This window comes from Oryx dammah, unplaced genomic scaffold (genome assembly GCF_014754425.2).
Source record: "Oryx dammah isolate SB20612 unplaced genomic scaffold, SCBI_Odam_1.1 HiC_scaffold_3, whole genome shotgun sequence".
Classification (NCBI taxonomy): Eukaryota; Metazoa; Chordata; class Mammalia; order Artiodactyla; family Bovidae; genus Oryx; species Oryx dammah.
The window spans coordinates 44,037,363-44,054,326 of record NW_024070187.1 but is presented as its reverse complement, the minus strand read 5'-3'; the positions used below and the strand labels follow the sequence as shown (position 1 = coordinate 44,054,326).

Genomic DNA, 16,964 nt, shown 5'->3' with positions numbered 1-16,964 from the left:
GGCACCTTTTCAGCAACCTGTGTGGGTTCTCCAGCTCACACTACCCCAACTCCTTGGTGAGTGGAAATTAAGACTGCTTCCCCATATGGTAACCATAAGTCCTATCAAGCAGTTTTGTTAGTCCTGATTGCTCCTGTTGGATGGTGCATTCACTACAAAACCAGTCACTGTGGCTGGGAGAGTGGAATGTTCTGGAATGCTCTAGTCTAGAGCCATGTGCAATGGAAATAGAGAGTATTCATCAAATGAGCCACATAGAATTGAATTGAATTGGATTGAATGCTGGGAAGGAATCATTCCCTTCAAAGCAAAATTGTGTCCTGTTGTCATGAGAAGGGATTGTTGATGACTGGTGTCAGACATCCCACGGGTGTCCATTACCCTTGTGGTGGGGAGGAGGTGGCAAAGATCATCAGATACCATGGCCAGCATCATGAGGGCCTTTCAGCTGATTTAGGAAACTGCATGAAGTATCCACAGGCAGCTCTTCAAGAATACGATTGAATTCAAGAGGCCAGTTTGGGGCATATTCAGAATGAATTCCAGACTTGTGACACCCACTGAGTTAATGAAGAAAGGAAACGATGGGAAGCCAGAAACATTTGACCAGCAGCCAACCACAAGAGTGGCATATTAGGGTGATGTGGTCAAAGAGGGATTGGCAAACCCTTTGATTTAAAAAAAAAGAGACAAGACTGTTTTGGTTTTTTTTACCCCAGAGAATCCAATTTGTAGCCATTCAAACTAAGTGCCTTTGAGGTTTGAATGAATAATTTTTCTTTGGTTATTACAGCAAGCATCAGAGCCAGTTAGAGGTTAGTGAAGGCTTTCTAAAGCTTGTAAGTCTGGTGAGAACATCAGTAAGGTGGCAAGGTGGAAGTTGGGGTGGAGGTGGGGGGTGAGGAGGTGAACCTGGGAGGGATGGAGGGTGAGGAGAAGGGACAGAGGTGCAGTGGGGTTTAGTTGGAAAGTGGGGGAGGGGTATGAGAAGCATGGTAAGGTCTTTGAGATTCTTACAAGATTTACAAATTGATTTAGAATTTGAAGATTATGTTTGGTTTAAAAATAGATCCCCAAACTGCAGTATTCTTAAATTATCACTCTTCTGCAAGATTTCTGTGATTCCCTGCTGATTAGACTTCATAGATATTTTCTCTTTAATGTCTGTATGTATGAAATATCATCCATTCATTCCCTCATTCATTCATTCAATCAACTAACATTACTTTGAGGGCTCCCTGAAGGAGCATCAAGGTTTCAGGCAGGTTTGAGGATTGCCTATCCACCCCCACCATCTCCTCCTTACCATCTCCACTGGCCATCTAGCTGCCAGCTTAGTATTAGCATGCGGATGGCTCATAGGCATTTCAGAGTCAACATCTCCAATACAAAACCCTTGATACCTCTCTCCCAGCCAAACTCTCTCCTCTTCTAGGCTTTCTCATCTCAAGAAATGGTCCCTCCATCAACCCACTGGCTCCAGCCAAAAATATCAAGAACTGGCATTCTTGACATTTCCTTCAACTTCATACCAAAATCCAACCCAGTACCTAGTAGGCTCTAAATCAATATTGACCTAATGGCAGGTGGTTGAATGAGAGGTGAAGGAATTAATACCACTTTGATCTGCCTACACATGCCACTTCAGCCTGTGCCATTTCATCCCCCATAGAAATGCATGCTCCTGACGTGGAGATACAGCTTGAGTAAGTGTATGTCTGAACAAAAATTTTTACATTTTGAAAAACTCTTGCTATTTCCTGGAAACAGACTGTGTTTCTCTGATTGTCTATTAAGGTTTTTTTTTTTTTTTAACCACTGAAGATCTTGGAATCAAACCAAAATAATCTGCATTTCCATTTTTATATCTTAATTTATAAACTGCACCTTATAATTTACAAGCACTCACTTAGTGTCTCTAGCAGAGCTGAAACAAATACCAAGCCTGCCAGCTATGCCACCCAAGTCTTCTCTCTGCACCCTTCCTATCAGGATCTTTCTAGTTTTCCAGGTTGGAGGAAATGGGCTGGAGATAGACCTAGCTTGGAGAGGATAAGGATAGGAATAATGATGATGAAAGTGAAAGTGTTAGTCACTCAGTCGTGTCTGACTTTTTGCAACCCCATGGACTGTAGCCTACCAGGCTCCTCTCTCCATGGAATTCTCCAGGCAAGAATATTGGAGTGCATAGCCACTTCCATCTCCAGAGGATCTTCCCAACTCAGGGATTGAACCCAGGTCTCCTGTATTACAGGTGGATTCTTTAGCATCTGAACCACTGGGGAAGCCCAATAATGATGATATGTCACATTTATTTAGGGGATAAAGAGAAAGGTTTCATTATACCCATTTTATAGATGAGAAAATATAGGCAGGAGATGGGAGTGACATGACCAAGGTTTGTTATGAGTGATGAGCCAGGCCTAGAATCTGCATCTCTGGAATTCCTCATGCCAAGTCTTTCCAGGACACTAAACCAGGGTGTTTCGACTCAGCACTTGTATTTGGGCTGGATCATGCTTTGCTGTGCACTGCAGGATGTTTAACAGCATCCCTGGCTCTACCTATTAGATGCCAGTAGCATCCACCCCACTGCAACAACCCAACTATCTCCAGACTTTGCCAAGTGTCACCCCTGATTGAGAAACAACGTGTCTTGTCCTTAAGTAAAGCAGAGGCACAAAGATTAGGAAAATTCATCTCCCTTCACAGCCTCTCACACCCCACCCACTGCCCATTCCCTTCAATCCCAGGGTTTATCTGAGAATTGTCCTGCCCACAGTATCATACAGATCTCTGAACAAATACTTAGTACCTCTTATGTGGCATTGGGTCCATTATAGTCTTGATCATATTTAGCTCCCAAAGGTACACACAACTATCCCATTTTACAGATGAGGAAACTGAGTTTGCTTTAATGTGTGCCATAACTTGCCCACAATTACACAGTAAGTGTCAGGCTGGGTTGCAAACCTACAGCTATCTAGCTCTGGGACAGAGAGCTTACCTTCCCTACCCTACTTCCTTGCTCCACTTCACAGCTGAGAACATTTTCCTGGGTCAGCAAAAAGGTACTGTGTTTGAGAATCCCCGCCTCCTCCTCTATAAAGCAGTAGCCATCTCTCTCAAGGGAGACATCTTTCAGGATGTGCAGGACACACATCCATGGCTGTGGGTCCATGTGCCTATCACCCTCTCCAGACCATGGTCTGCATCCACATTGCCAGCACTGGGTCTTGCTGAGTAAGGTATGGGGGCAATGCATGTCAACACAGCGGTGAGGAGGACTTCTCTGGTGGTTCCATGGTTAAGACTCTGTGCTTCCACTGCAGATGGCACAGCTTTGTTCCCTGGTCAGGGAAGTTTTGCATCCCCTGCAGAATAGCCGAAACAAAACAAGAACGTGGCAGTGAGGGCTACACACAGCAGCCAGTTCTGGAGTAGGATCCTCCTGGCTATGTACTGTGTGACCCTGCGCAAGAGAAATACATCTCTGAGCTCAGTTTTTCCCATCTATAAAATGTGGAGACCCATTTCCCAGGGCAGATGTGAATTAAGTGATGATAAATATAGACTGATTCCCATGGATGCTAGGTGCTGGCTAAATAATGACCTGCAATGAATATCAACGCCCTCCATGAAGTTATCTGCAACTGACTTATGATTCCTGAACCCCTTATGATCAATCTGTGACCCCCATGTAGCCATATGGAGTGACTTCTTCAGGGCTATCTGCCCAGCGAGACTTCAAGTTCCCTGAGGATACGGTGTGATCCTTTGCCCACCCAGTCTCTCTGCTCCCCTGGCTGGCCATATCTGCTTAAAATGATTGCTGAAGCAGCCATAGTACCGATTCCTACAGTCATAGCCATTTGCATCTGGTACTGCTTCTTCTCGGTGTATCTTAACATATGAAATGATTTCCTTGGTTAGTAGCCTGATGATGGGCCCTGGATTCTGCACTCTGAGTAGTCCTGGCTTTTTGCCATTTTGATGCTGCTTTGACCATCTTCTTTGATTTCTCCAGTTCACACTACCTTGTGGTAAGATTCAGGCTCAGCACATCAAAGGTAGGGTGAGCAGAGGGGCTCAGCAGGGCCTGGTTACCCACATCCCCCATCCAGGCTCTAACCCCCATTTCTGCCCAGCCATTTACTCCTTGACCACCGGTCAGTTACTAACGTTTTCTGTGCCTCAGTTTCCTAATGGGTAGATTAGGACATGCCTCAACGAGTTGGAAGATTTAATGTCCAGAGCCTAGAATGTATCACACCGTGGGTCTCTATTAACTATTGCCCCTAGTGCTTTAATTCGGGTGGGTGGGGTGGCTAGTGATGCGCTGAGGGAGGGAGCACTTGGATAGGCTTTGAGCCCAGTGGCAAGCAGTAGGCAGGCCCCGGAGCAGCAGGGGCGCGCAGTGCTCTATCGCCTTTTCTTGCCTACATGCTTTCAGGAGAGAAAGGCGGCTAGCTTCCTCAGCCTCCGGTGCTGAGGGCAGGGAGCCGACCCCACAGCCCCCACCGCAAAGGCAAGCAAACCCATCCCCGCTGAACTCAAATGAGAGCATTCACATCGTTCAAATATTAATAAAGGCAGCTCAAAATTCTGTACTCTTCAAAGACCCAGGACAAAGTCTCCCTTCCCAGTGATCAAGCCATTGCCCCGAACCCTACTTTTCCTTTTTCCTCACGTTTTGGTCTGGCTCAAGGGAGCCCAGGGTCTCCCCCCAAATCATTTGGAGCCTGTGGAGGGACTGCGGGCCTCTGATCCCCCATCGCTCAGCCAGGTCCCCGGGGCGGGGCAGGGGTCTCCGTCCAGGCCGGCCCCTCCCGCAAGGTCACCTAACTTTTTCCTCTCTCCGCAGCTCCTGGGAAGGGTCCGGGAGGGGCCGGCGGGGCGCGGCGGGGGCGGTGCGAGGCCCCCTCCCCGCGGGCGGGCGCCCGCCCCGCATTATTCATTGGCCAGAGCGGGCTGCGGGCGCGGGTGCTGATGTCAGGCGGGCGCGGGTGCGGCGGGCGCAGCGGCGGCGGCCGCCCAGCAGCCCGGGCGCGGGTGGGGGGGCGCCGAGTGGGGGTGGCGGCCAGCATGCTGCTCGGCTGCGGCTCGGCCTCCCACACCCGCGGCGCCCTTGTCCTCGCCAGTAGCGGCAGCGGAGTATCGAGCAGCGCCCGCGTCTGCAGCGGCGCAGGGTCCGAGCACGCGGCGCGGCGGCGGGGGTCGTGGCCGGGACGGGGACCGGGGACCCGGGCATGGCGCTGCGGAGGGGCGGCGGGGGGCCGGGGCTGCTGCTGCTGCTGCTGGGCACCGCGTGTCTGACACCGCCGAGCGCGCAGGTGAGGCGGCTGGTGCGCTGCCCCGCCACTTGCAGCTGTACCAAGGAGTCCATCATCTGCGTGGGCTCCTCCTGGGTGCCCAGGATCGTGCCGGGCGACATCAGCTCCCTGTGAGTGAGTGGGACCCCGCCAACCCCCAGCCCCGTCTTGCCCCACCCTGCCGCCCGGGAGTTGCCTCTGGCGCCGGGACAGCGCGACCCTGACTCCCCTGATTCCCGGCCCCCTTTCTTTGCGTTTGGGTTGAGGAGCGCTATGGGACGTGGGTGGAGCCTCGGGCCCGGGGTAGGTTGAGGGGAATCCTAGAGACTCGGAGTCTGGGAAGCCGGACAAGTCCCTGTGGCAGTGTTTTCTCAAAGTCTGGCCCGCTGGCCACCTGCATCAGATCCACCTGGGTCCCCTGGGGGAGTTCGTGCCAAGGCAGATTCCAGGGCCCGCGCCGAATGATGCAGGGTCTGGGGAGTGGAGCCTTGGAGTCTGCATTTGGCCGTCCCCAGGCGACACTGGCATGCATTAAAGTTTGAGAGGAGGATGTGTGCTGGAGTGGAGAGGTGTGGGGGTTGTGTGGGGGCGTGTATTTGCAGCCCAGCAGGACTGGAGCAATGATGAGGCCTCACTGTCCCCACCCGAGGTCTGGGGCTGTGGGTTCCACGGTGGCTTCCTCTGTTCACACTGTTCACACTGCAGGTTGGACAGAACCTGATAAAGGGCATGTCACTTCTGGAAGTGGTGATGTTGTTCCATGTGGCCTGGAAGAGGGAAGCACAGGGGACTTGGTGAAGCACTAGAGAGTGTGGGCATCCAGCTCAGTGGGCAAGTGCTGGGAGTCAGCCTGACTTCTAGCTCTGAGTTTACAAGGCCTTCTTGCCCACTTCCCCACCATGCATTACCTTGGCTGCCTATTCAGTGCTGGAGGAGAAGATAGGAAAGGGCTTCCCCTTACTGATTCACCTGCTTGAGAATGCTTTCAACCTGGCCTTACACAGTCACTCAGGCCACATGACCATCATGGCTGTGGAAGGGGCTCTTGGATTATATCTTCACTGCTAGGAACTGTTTCCTGCTGAGATGACTCCTTTGTTCCTGGCCAAGGTGCTGGAGTGATATCTATTCTGTCATAGGGCACGGATTCCCCCTGGGGGTGGGGAGGAGGAAGTTGCTCACACTTTCTCTTATCTCCACTTCCCTGCCTCCATTCCAAGCAAGGTACTGGGGTCTGGACCCAGGAGTGAAGGGCTTCATGTTTGCATTTATAGAAGTCAGGAGAGTCTGGCCAGGCCGGAACAGAGGGGCGTTTGATGCCTAATATTGCTAAGTCAGATGACATGGAGAATTCCAGAAATGAGAATTCCCCTGGTTAAATCCCTTATACCACCAGCTGCTTAACACAATGGCATGCTAACTGAAATAATTCTGAAATGATGTATTGAGGTCCTACTGGGGGCAGAAAGGATAAGGGACCTGGTGGCTAAAATAGTCAAGTTTCTTGCTCTGGTTGACCGATAAATCTGACAGATGGCATTGCCTCCCACTGCACACTCAGGTTCAGGTGTCTCTGAGTTGTTCCCCAAGGCTTTCACGGTGCATTTAATCAGAAGTGCTCTGAGTGACTTTCAGAGCTGTACTCCCAAGGGGAATGCTTAATCCTACCCTGGAATTTCGTGGGCCAACATTAATGCTGTGTCTATACAAACAGAATCATGGGCAGAGGTAAAGCAATTATCCATTTTCAGTTAGGGCCTCCTGTAGTTAAGAAAAGGAAGTGAGGGGATTGATTTAAACCGGCTGAGATAATGTCTATGGAAGGAGCTAGACTGATGGTAAAGGTTTCCGTTATTCAGTGCAGTTTTCTTATTGATCTGGTTCATTGGAAAATGGCTGGACTCATCTTGTTTCTTACCCTAAGAAGTCCTGCTTGAAGCCTCACTCCTGAGTGGAGGAGTTTGGACAAGGCCACTCGCCCATCCTGCCTAGCACTTCCTGAAAGACACATAGTCTCCATTTTGTTCCTCTCTTGCCTGCAGGAGCCTGGTGAATGGAACGTTCTCAGAAATCAAGGACCGGATGTTTTCCCATCTGCCGTCCCTGCAGTTGCTGTGAGTGTGGGAAGTCCTCTCTGGAATTGGGGGTCCTGGGGCTGTGGTCTTGGGAAGAGCCATTTCTGCCTCCTGGTTATCTGTCCTTCCCAAGGTACCCGTGCTCCACCAGTAAACCAAGGCAGGCTCTTAGTGTTGATTTGGCCTATCGTGTCCCCACCAAGCTAAGTCCCCAGTGCTCAGCTCCCTTTCCTTCTCTGGCATGTGTTTTTCTCAAGGACTTTATTGTAGACGCCATTGCCCACACCCAGCAACAACTGGGGAGATGAATTACATTGAATTATGGCCTGAATTTTGCCCAAATGAACCATTTCCCAAACACCTCCCTTTAAAAGAGAGCCTGCATTTTAAACTCTGAATGTTATTATGGTCATAGGAATATTTCTAGTTGACTGAGTATGTAAACTGTTGGGCAGCATGCTATGCATTTATGGGCAAATTTTTATTTAATGATATCAGTATTTTCCTTTTCCCATTTGACAGATGGGAAAACTGAGGCCCAGAGAAGTTAAGTAACTTGCCCCAAATCATAGCCAGAACTCTGACCCAGGGCCCAAAGCCCACAGTCATAACTCCTCTTCATCACAGGTGCTCCTGCCAAGTATTTGTGTCCTGTGCCTTTAGCCTTGGTCGGTTAATATTTACTGATGAAAAGCAATGTCCAAAATGCAGTTTTCAAAATCAGTGACAAAGCAAATCAGTGACAGCCAAAGTCATGAGTACTTAGCTCACTCTTGATTTGTATTAGTTTCTTAAACTTGAATGAGATCAGAATGAAAACCATCAACATTCTTGATGCATACAGAAAGATGACATATAGTAGACTCATCCCAAATCAACTTCATGTTGATATTTTTGTTCTTGAAATGTTATGTACCTACTTACAACATTATCCTTACCATTTAAAAATCTGTAATCTCTGAGAAATTATAGTTCTATTAAAATATTCTTATGATACAAATGCAGAATAGTCATCAGTGGTGATGGTAGAGATTGTATAAACTTTTACCAAAGGCTTAAGTGCCAACTCAAATAGCTATGTGGTGAAAAAGAATCTTCTGAACTTTTCTTTAACTTTTTTATATTGTTTCCCGTGGGCATGTGTAGTATGCTAGAAAGGTTTTTGTTTTGTTTCATTTTGTTTGGCCTTAGCTGTGTGACTTCGATCAAGTCAGTTAACTTCTCTGAATTCAAGTTTCTCTAAGAGCCAGATTCCTTCTTTTTAGATGTATGCATCATAAAGCACTCACTGGCTGTTTAGTTGTGCTGAACATTGGAAAGCTATGAGATAACAGCTCTTAGGTCATATTTACTGAGACCCACAGGGAAGAAAGGTGGAATAATAAGGGTGACCAGAAAATCTGGCCAAAGGGAATCTACTTGCCATTATCCATCAGTGTCTATGAGTCAAGTTGTACATGGAATGGGCCAGTTTTAGGCTGAGAAGGGCCCATGTTTGCCCACAGATCAGAACATAACCAAAGAAACAGAAATGGCTTCACCATGTAACTCAACTTTTGCACTTCTTCACTGGAATCTGTTGATATCTGTCTCTTGTTTTCAGATTGCTGAATTCTAACTCATTCACAGTCATCCGGGATGATGCTTTTGCTGGACTCTTTCATCTCGAATACCTGTAAGTTTTGTGCTTTGTCTATGTGCTGAGTAATTGGTATGTCAGTGGAATGACTGTATTGCTTTCCAAGCTGGAACAGCATCTCTTAGAGAGCTTGGGGGTGGGGGAGAAAATGCAGAAAACCCCATTCTCTTTTCAGCGCTGACCTTTTATAGTTTACTTGTGTATGAACATGCTGGGACAGGAGGAGGTTGGAGAAAAAGAGGGGGAAAGAGAACAAAGAAGGAAAGATATTCATTCACTCTCTGCTGACATTTAATTTGTCATGTCGTAAGCACAATTGGAAATTGCATCGGGTATTTTTACCTCTCAAAACTAGGCGTGGATTTGCTGATCAGCCAGAAATAAAGCTGAAGGATTCCGAGGGTTACATATTTGTAAGAAAGTCTTCCTCTTTGGGGCTACAACTTCATGTTTTTAATTCAACTGTCCTGTATCCCATTTGCGGTACCCCCTGTGAGCTGCTGCTGGGAGTCTAATTTTATTTTTTCTCCTTTAAAATCAAGATTGTTTTTCCCTTTTCAGATGTGCAGTTGTCCCCTCACCAGCAAGGAGCTCTGCCTTCCCTCTGATTTCTGCCCTTTCACACTCTCATAGTCCTTTTTCCCCTTAAGTTCTCCCATCCTTGTCTTTTGTCACTTTGTAATAATATTAATCCAGCTATCAGATGGGATTTCCTCACTTAGCATTCAGAAGGATTTTTAAAACCTGGTCTCTGCCTTCTTATCTGAGATATTTGAATTCTAAGCACATCCTGTGTCTAGGAAAGCTCTCTGCTGATTTTCTGTCCCCAGGAAAGATGTCTCTGGAGGAATTCTTTCTCCAGAGGACACATAATACAGGTACTATCATAATCCCTGATAGTCTAGGTAACCTGGGAGGAGTGGTCAGGCTGAAGCACTAAGTTTAACTAGGTTCTACGGAAGCACATGAACAGTCAATGGAGGTGCTGAGTGAAGAGCAATCTGTTCTCTTTCCAGTAGTGCATCTTCCTGTCAAAGTTATTGAGGAGGAAGTTTGCTTCTCAGTTTATACTGAAGTTTATTACTGAATAGACCTCTGATTAAAAAAAAAAAAAAAGACCAGATCATTCTCTGTGTATGAGTCAAGAACTATTTCACTAACTAATGACATCACAGTGCAAAGCCTCTCCCTGGGACCGTCTCATCAGAGACCCTCTTATACCTGAAGAAATGTGAGGCCATAAACTGAAATTTAGTTCTCTGTGACCCTAGGGAATAGTCCCAGTGCATTCACTTCAGGTATTTCCCACAAAGACTTTAAAGCACGGCCAGAGTTTTTATTGTGAGATCCTATGTGCAAGCTCTAAGACATTTAAGCACTGAGAAAGATGTTTGGTCTGTGCTCAACTTCCTTATACTTTGTATTTCCAGTGACCTAGAGATCTAGAGAGTATCTCTGTCTTGTTGCCCATGTGTTCAGAGGTGACACTGTGCAGGACATGATGAACTCAAGCTTGTTGCAGTGAGTGAGTGAGTGAAAGTCTCTCAGTCATGTCCGACTCTTTGCAACCCCATGGACTATACAGTCTATGGAATTCTCCAGGCCAGAATACTGGAGTCAGTAGTAGCCTTTCCCTTCTCCAGGGGATCTTCCCAACTCAGGGGTTGAACCCAGGTCTCCTGCATTGCAGGCAGATTCTTTACCAGCTGAGCCACCAGGGAGGCCCAAGCTTGTTGGAAGTTTAATTGAATTCTCCCTGGGCAAAGACTTCAATGTGTGCATAAAAACTCAGTCACTTCTGTTGTGTCTGACTCTATGCAACCATATGGACTGTAGCCCACCAGGCTCCTTTGCCCATGAGATTCTCCAGGCGAGAATACTAGCGTGGGTTGCCATGCCCTCCTCCAGGGGATCCTCCCAACCCAGGGATTGAACCCATGTCTCCTGTGTCGCCTGCCATTGGCAGTCAGGTTCTTTACCCATTCAGCCACCTGTGAAGCCCAAAGGCTTCAATATGGAGGTGTAAAACAGAGGGCTGTGTTCAAGGGACAATGATATAAAGAAAAATATTAATAGCCAGGTGCTGTGAAATGTAAAAAGGTTGAAGGGAGAAAGAGGTCTGGAAGCGTTCCAATCTTGTGGAATTTGAGAATATCTTGCCATGGTCTTGGAGAAGGAAGTGGCAATCCATTCCAGTACTCTTGCCTGGAAAATCCCACAGACAGAGGATCCTGGTAGACTATAGCCCATGGGGTTGCAGAGTTGGACACGATGGAGCGACATCACTTTCCTTTCCTTTCCTTTGCATTTGACTAGGGCTTTCTTCTTTCTCCCCCAAAGTGTTTCTACTCATGCTGCCAACTGTGACTTTGAAGACTTCCACGCTGCTTCTGGAAGGAATGCAAAAAGCATATCTGTGTGCATGCACTCTTGCACACACACCCGGTTCCCACTTGGAATCTGGTGTAGCTGGCCGAGCCTTTGGACGTGAATTTCTGAAATTCATAAGTGCTTTTAGATTCCATTCTGAAAGCATCCCAGTATCTTTTTTTAAGGTATTAAGCACAGAAAATTCAGTTTAATTATATAGATTTTCTTCTTAGGTTCATTGAAGGGAACAAAATAGAAACAATTTCAAGAAACGCCTTCCGTGGCCTCCGTGACCTGACTCACCTGTAAGTCCTGTGAAAAGTGTTGTGATTTCTTTAATGTGTAGAGTGAGGGTCACTTCCTGGTGCTTCTCTCCTTTTTAAAAATTTTTATTTTATATTGGGGTATAGTTGATTTACAATGTTGTGTTAGTTTCAGGTGTACAGCCAAATGATTCAGTTATACATATACATATATCCCTTCTTTTTCAAATTCTTTCCCCATGTAGGTTATTACAGAGTACTGAGTAGAGTTCCCAGTGCCTCTCTTTCTTGGCTGTTTTGTCCATATTGTAATATCCACTGAAGGAAATTCATTTCTAGATTGCCTAAGAGGTTTCTATATTGTCAGTCAGGCACCATCCCATCATAAGCACTCACACACTTGGCTTTCTCATCTTCTCCATCCTCCTGAATCACCATTATGGTTCACATGACTGCCTCTGAAATTGGGGAGTGATGGGAGTGATGGAGGAGGTGGAAAGGAAAGAAGCATGTATTATATTGTATACCTACTCTGTGCTTAGTAAGCTTTTCTTTATCTTTCTCCTTAATCTGGGAGTCCCCATTGTACAGATTTGGAGAACTGAGGCTGACCTAACTCACTGAAGAATGCTGAATGGAGGATCAACATTTGTTGAAGCAGAATAGAGACATTTTTGTGGTTCCTTTAATTTGAATGCAAATAGCTTTTTCTTTTATGTTGGATTTATCTGTTGCTTAAGCTAAGCTCTCTCTGGATTCTTTAATAGCTTTCTGGAGAAAAAAATTAAACAAATTGATTTGAATTGGCGTATCAAATGAAACAAGCACACACACACTTAGCAAATTTAGAAAACTGGAGAAGTAGTGGCTGAGCTTATGAAAATGTCAACATCGTCTTTGTCTTGGTAGGAGCAATTTCACAGCCAGGAACCAGTCATATTTGCATACTAGAAACTTTGTGTTTGAGTAGGATAACATACCCCATTTCCATAGTGAGCTTGTCTATGGTCAAAAAAACAAATGGGGGAAATTGAAGGGCTTTGAGCAAGAGTATTAGGCAAGGGTGGCAGTACCTCCTGTACGTGAACTCTAACTGATAAAGCATCTAGAGAGATAATCTTTTACATCAGACCCTGATAGAGGCAAAGGTATCTGTCAGTAGGCTCAGTGAGCACTTGATTCTGGAGTCCTACCAATCAAAAGTCTTGCCTGAGTCACAGTTTGTAGAGGAAGGAGATGAGGGAGCGGGAATGGGAGGTCCAAACAGCACGGCCGATCCTGGACAGCATCAAACTCTTGGTGGCATTATTTCTCTGTGAGTTCTTTCTTTCCTATAAAAGTGTTGCTTGTTTTTTCAGATTCAGCCTAGATGCCCAATCCCCACATTCTTGCAGAGGCCAAGACAGTGGGCTTTGAGTTACACAGATTTAAGTGCAAATCTCAAGGATGCCATTTGTTAATATTATTTAACCTTTTTTGAGCCTCATTTTCCTCATCCTTGAAAATAGGGTTGATTATACTGAACTCATAAAATAGCTGCAAATGGTGGGTTAATGCTTGTTTGCAAAGCATCCGGCCCATTATCCATGGTAAATGCCTAAGATCTGGTTGGCGTTATCATCATCTTCCTCCTCCACAGCAGAGCATCATCATTCCCTCCATCCACTCATGAAGAAGTCTCAGTTTTCTCCAATGGCTGCTGAGTAGCCTTGGCAGTTTGGGTGGCTAGACAGGGTCTTTGGTATGACAGCTGTGGATGTCTGGAGAGGAACAGCTGTGGCCAGACAAATCCACTTCCCAAAAGTCAGGAATGAGGGACTTTGTTTCTGAGCAAAGGCTCTGGGCAGATTCTGCACCTAAAGCAAAGCCAGTGTGACTGGTTGACTTTGCCCAGATGTCAGCTTTCATTGAACCAGCTGGCTGTGGGTCCCTGATCTGAAAACAGGTGTTAATATGCAGGTGTTGTTCATATATATTTGCATATTTTTGTGTATGTGGGCCCTTGGGTCCATGCACTTTTACTCATGGGTGCACATAACTGTGTGTGTGCTTGTGCATTTGCACATACAACCATATGCTGTGTTACCCATAGGTGTGCAAGAGGCACCTCCTTTCTGTGTGACACGCAGGGCCACACACAGAGGAAACAAAGGAGTCTTTTGTTTGGGTCCAGAGTGCATCTGATGTATTAGAGGAGATGTACGTTCATCTGGCATGTGTTACCATCCTCCAGTCAAGCCTACAGAGCACCCCCTCCCCAGCTCTCCAGACTTATTTCCCTGAATATGCCCACAATACTGGGCTCTCCTGAGCACACCCAATTCACCCCCATAACCAACCTTTCCTTTACATCATTTCCCTTGCCCAGGAGAAGGTTTCTTCTGCCCACAGTCTTCTGGAATCTGCCTTTTCCTCCACAGTCCAGATTAAGTTCTATCTTCTCCCTGGAGCCAGTCCTGATCCCCTCTCCTCCCTTCTTGTAGCCTGCCCCGCTGACTCCACACAATCAGCTCTTGGCTGTAGACAATGGCCACATTGGTTGATGCCATTTTCACGGATGCTACTTTCGTCTCTGAGCTGTGTTGAAAGCTCCCTGAGGGCAGGGTTCCTACAGCTCTCCCATTAGCTCTACTCCTCGCCAGCATCTCACAAGGGGCTAAACCAGCAGGATGTTCTTTCTGACTCACTGGCAGACCAATGAGTTACTAAGCTGAGTTTTCCTTATATGCTCTATCTACTGCAGTGCGAGTCTTATGACTTTTAAAGTTGACTCCTCTAAGGCTAGAGATGTATGTAGTCATAAAAACATTTACTACGCCGTTCAGGGTTTCCCAGCTGGTGTCGTGGTAAAGAATCCACCTGCCAGTGCAGGAGATGTGAGTTAGATCCCTGAGATGGGAAGATTCGCTGGAGTAGGAAATGGCCACCCACTCCAGTATTCTTGCCTGGAAACTCCATGGACAGCGGAGCCTGGTGGGTACCGTCCATGGGGTTACAAAGAGTCAGACATGACGGAGCGTGCATGCAGCATGAGCACGAAGCAGCAAAACACTGTCTAAAGAAGGAGCTGATCCCCAGCCCACCCCATCCTCTTTTTTTGTGTGTGAACTGGTAAGCAAAGAGAACACATCAGCTCATTAAACTTCACTCCTGTGCTTAAGGAAGTGACTATCTGAAATTTGCTTGTTTAAGTACCTGCTTTTTTTCTTTTATGAACTTTTCTAACACCTGCAGACTCACATTCATACACAAAGAAACATAGATCAGGTTTCAAAGCATTGAAGGAACAGTGCCAATCTGTAACTAAAATCTGGGACATTTGTTTTTCCACAAAGCCCAAGGGACCAGTTTGCTGTTAAGTAGTTTTAGAAATGAAGTAAGTGCTGTGAATTTGTAGACAAAATGAAGTGGAAAGTGAGATGTTATGCACTGAGTCTGGGGGTGTGGGGAGGTGGTGGTGGATAATCCATCTAAATAATTCAGCTTTCTGAAATCTAAATTGAACATTTAGAACAGTTTCTTTTATTTTGGCCTTGATGACTCCATATATGCTTATCACTTCAATCCAGTGAATTTCAATTCACTAAAAATATTTAGCTAAACTAGTAACCTTTAATTAACTAAAAAATAGTGCTTTACTTAAAAAAAAGTGACTAGCAACCAGAAAAAAAATAAAAACAACTATTTCCTTTTTAAATTTCAAAAAGCAGCTTCTAAAGAACGTTCAGTCTGATTACAGTCCGAAGTCTGTAATCTACAGTCTGTAGTTACAATTCCAATTTATCGTCTGTCCAACCTATTTCCAACATCTTTAAAAATGTACAAATAAATCATTTAGGAAAGAAGTGTAAAATGATACATGAAATTGTATTTTAGTCCATTTGTGGTTACCTAGATGAGAAAGGACATAATTCAGAAACGATAGGTCTCCCTGTATTCTGTTTGTACCACGCAGTAAGAATGTTTGGATTAAAAATGGGCACAAAGCTTTCTATCCTAGCTGACTCTAAGGAAGAACACTCTTTCATTCCTACTTCTTGGATGGGTCATTAGAATGCTATAAAAGACTGATTTCATATATATTTTTAAAGAGGGTGGTGCTCAATTCCCTACGTGTTGATTATCATTTATATGTTTTCTGTTTGTACTCAAGTGTGTAGAAGAAAATAAAAGTAAGAGTGTTTTGGCTGACTCACTCAGGGCACGAGGCCTGGGGGAAATCAGACTTGATGTACATCGTTTCAACACCTAACATCTTTCTACGTCAGCAGCCCAGCACCATGGACATTCATCTTCAGCAGGATGATGGCAGGGCACTGCATAATCCTGAATCATCAGAGAAAGAGTTGATAATATTCGTTCAAATCTACTTCCTGAAGATGGGGTCTATATCATAGAGAGACATTATAGAAAGTTCTTCAACTCGAAGAACAAAAATGCAGAATGGTTTCTAGTCAACCTTCATTAATGAGAAAATGAGATTGATCTCAATCAGTCATTCCCTAAACATTGTGGTTCACTGAGATTTTGTATTATCATTAAGGTTAGAGCTGAGATTCTTTATGTAAAAGAGTATTTACTGAGTCCTTTTTTTTTTTAGTCACAAGTAATAAAATTCACTTGGATGCCCTACTAGGGAACTTCTTGGGATAAAACTGAACATCTGTTTTGTTTTTTAATCATTCTTATTTGGGGTTTAAACCATTCATTGAGAGAGACTTACTGAGTACCCACTGTGTGCCACTGTGCTAGATGCAAGGGATACAGATGTGGACAGACAAAAACCTCTGATCTCATGTAGCTTATGTTTAGGGAGAATACACAGTCAATAAACAAATAGATAATATATAGTGTTTGCTAAGTGATAGTTGTGCAATGAAGATCAGCAGAGCATGGAAGGGACTTGCGTAGAGATCAGGGAAGGTGGTGAAAGTGGAGGATGGACCTAGAGAGGGTGCTGGCTGAACCATGTGAATAACTAGGGGAGGGGCATCAGGCAGATGAACACCAGGTTCAGAGAGCTTGAGCTGGGAGCATGCCTAGCCTGTGTGAGGAATAGCAAAGGAACCAGTGTGGGTGATCTGAGTCATTAGAGATTCAGTCCCACGGGTAGGTGGGAATGGAGGTAACTGGACAATGGAGGGCCTTGGGTGCCATCTAAAGGACTTTGGCTTTTATTCTGAGAAACGTGAGCTGCCAACATGTATATCATATATATCATAAAGCATGAGGTTTAACATATATATCAAGAGCTAAATAAATGCTTGTTTTAAAGACAAAATAAAAAAACTTATATTGTATAGTT

General features: G+C 45.6%; 1 protein-coding gene across 1 annotated transcript in view; it reads left to right on the top strand.

Moving 5' to 3' along the window:
* Nucleotides 1–5,220: 5,220 nt before the first annotated feature.
* LGI2 (leucine rich repeat LGI family member 2) overlaps nt 5,221–16,964 on the top strand; it is a 33,474-nt gene continuing 21,730 nt past the window's right edge. The window contains exons 1-4 of the mRNA XM_040237955.1: nt 5,221–5,443; nt 7,355–7,426; nt 8,991–9,062; nt 11,630–11,701. Of these exons, the coding sequence (XP_040093889.1) occupies nt 5,250–5,443; nt 7,355–7,426; nt 8,991–9,062; nt 11,630–11,701 (410 nt within the window). The 5' untranslated portion in view covers nt 5,221–5,249. The remainder of the gene's footprint in view (nt 5,444–7,354; nt 7,427–8,990; nt 9,063–11,629; nt 11,702–16,964) is intronic.